The following is a 2,500-nucleotide window of genomic DNA, read 5'->3' as shown; positions in this document are numbered from 1 at the left end:
TGTTAGAAGTGGAACTGCCCAAAGGAATCAGCAAAGCAAGCTGCAGCTCCATGAACAGCCCAGCTATTTATGAGATGGCCAACTGAATTTGGTCTCAGCATTACTTCAGCGCTCGCCTTTAGTCATGGTTTCCAGTCACAGTTCATAACAGAGCATGACCTAATAGAAATATATGCTCATTAAGTCTGTGTTTGTGATGTCGAAAACAGTGTGTGTTAGTGTTAAGACGATGCGGAGAGTACACCATGACTGAAAAAAAAATGTATTACCATAGACTAAGTCTAATTTGACCTGCAAAGTACAAATAACATGGCTATTAACGCTGTCTGTAATTCAACAATATCGCAGAGTTTGACAGATAGGCTCAAACATGTCATGCAGGATTTCTGATTTCACTAGATGTGTTCTGCTCGATGGGGAATTCGTCACAGTTACCATAATTTAATACGGATATGTGGGATGGATGGGTGGGAATTTTCAAGCTCGATTGAAACAATTACACTCCGTCTTATCTCAAAGTACCGGCTTTCTTCACACGGGCAGGTTCGTGGACAAGCTGAAATGGCGTGCGCTTATTACGGTTACTTAATAACAATATCACCGGAGAACATTCTATGATCTGCTTAAAAAAATAAACTTGGCATACCTTGTCTAAATAGTATGGGGGGGGGGGGCGTTCTCTTGGCCGGAGTGGAAACCTAACTGGATCGATCTTGAACGTGCACGGGGAGACAGTGTACCCTAGCGACACTGGACCAGTAATGCGACACACAATTTAAGGTGTCTATCAAATCACACAGCAATATGCCCTCAGAAGTGTGTTACCCGTGAGATATTTCTTCTGTGGTAGAGACAGAGCCAGGCTGAGTTTCACACAGGACTTTAAATATTTGCTTGATTTTCTGTTTGGATGTATACCGAATATGGATGAGAAAGAAGTTGAGCCAAAAGTAAATCGCTGTTGTCACGGCTTCAATATCAAACAAAAAAATACCGTCCTCCAGTTCATAGATGTCCACTGCATATAACGCTGCCGTGAGCTAGTTGTGATTCAACGGGAAGGACTGTGAAATACACCTAATTAAACTTTATCAGATCGATGGTGTTTACAACGTGAAGGTGAACGAGAGCCAAAGAGAGAGAGCAGACTACACTGGAAGAGTGAGAGAGACAGGGGGGAGATGGAGAGAGACTGATGTCTGCGCAACATTCAAAGGTCCAATACTTCAGCCCCTGCATTGTTAAGGTCACTCCAAAAGGCCAGTGTTTACTGCGTCTGTACCGCGTCTAACCCACAGACAGCAGCCCAATTTGGGATTGTTTGCCGGTGTCCTCATTAAATCTCGCACCTCTGTAATACACCAGCCATGACTAACGCAGATATAAGAAGGCTTGTGTTTGGGGGGGGGGGGGGGGGGGATTTTGTAAATGAGAGACTCATACACACTTGATCTTTTAAGGTCTCAAAGCCACTTTACATTTAAAACCAATGTAACTTGACCACATTTATGATCAATATTGAAACGCGGCACATGTTGTAGCCTATATGTTAAGGTGCAGACACTGCTATCATTTAGTTTATAGATTTTTTAACTTCCCTAGGTGAATAACTAACCCAACCAAACTTAACAGTCAATGACAATACATCGCTAATGACATGAAACCAGTCAGAGTTACTTACAATTGTTCGCTGCCAGCGCAGAGCCTAAAGCCGCCAGCACCGTTACACTGAATGCATACAGCCAGGACGCATTCCGCGAATCCATCTTAACGCAAAACACGAGGCTTATCCAAGTTGCGCTATATCCGTGGTTTGTTGAAAATAGCTCCAATTGTTCGTCGCCTCCCAAAGGTTTAGTTCCAGTGGTTTGTGTGCTCTAGCCCCGAGACAGCCTTGGCAGTGATGAAATAATGGAGACACTCCCCCGTTGATGCTCTTAAAGACATACGTTGTTCAGTTGCTCACCGGGAAAAGCTCCGGGAAATATTTCCACCAGATTTCTGAGGTGGGTGGGATGATTAAAAAAACGCAAGACAACACGCTATTGGTTGCTGTAGCGCTCCCTTTCCGTGCAATCAGCAAAATACCTTCACACTAATTCAGCCTGCGCAGAGCCAAGCCTTCCCTATCACAAGTTATATGAAGTGAACCTGTGAGCTGGTGGGAGAAGAGAGTGTGGTGAGAGACTAGAGAGAGAGAGAGAGAGAGAGAGAGAGAGAGAGAGAGAGAGAGCGTTTGAAAAATAGCGCTAATTCAGCACCGCGGGAGTGGACAGCTCCATGGTACACAATGGTCGCCAAGATCACTTGAATTCCTTTCGGATGGACAGTCAAAGAGCACATAGAGCTTCCCCCCTTTTCTCTCTCTCTCTTCTCTCTTTTTTAGGTCGTACATGACGCCCTTGACTCGCATAGTGGAACTGCCGTTTTTATACTTATTTTGTTTATTTATTAATTATATGTTCTTCTATGGAGGTATTAATCCAAAATGTCTACATTT

At 43.8% G+C, this 2,500-nt stretch overlaps 1 protein-coding gene across 1 annotated transcript in view; it reads right to left on the bottom strand.

Annotated features, from left to right (window-relative positions):
* cntnap5b (contactin associated protein family member 5b) overlaps positions 1–2,197 on the bottom strand; it is a 61,119-nt gene extending 58,922 nt beyond the window's left edge. The window contains 1 exon segment of the mRNA XM_031558398.2: positions 1,682–2,197. Coding sequence (XP_031414258.1) covers positions 1,682–1,766 — 85 coding nt within the window. The 5' untranslated portion in view covers positions 1,767–2,197.
* Between the last annotated feature and the right edge of the window lie 303 nt (positions 2,198–2,500).

Source organism: Clupea harengus, chromosome 21 (genome assembly GCF_900700415.2).
Source record: "Clupea harengus chromosome 21, Ch_v2.0.2, whole genome shotgun sequence".
In the NCBI taxonomy this organism is placed as follows: Eukaryota; Metazoa; Chordata; class Actinopteri; order Clupeiformes; family Clupeidae; genus Clupea; species Clupea harengus.
Note: the sequence above shows the minus strand (reverse complement) of the source record. Positions and strands in the feature narration are given on the sequence as shown.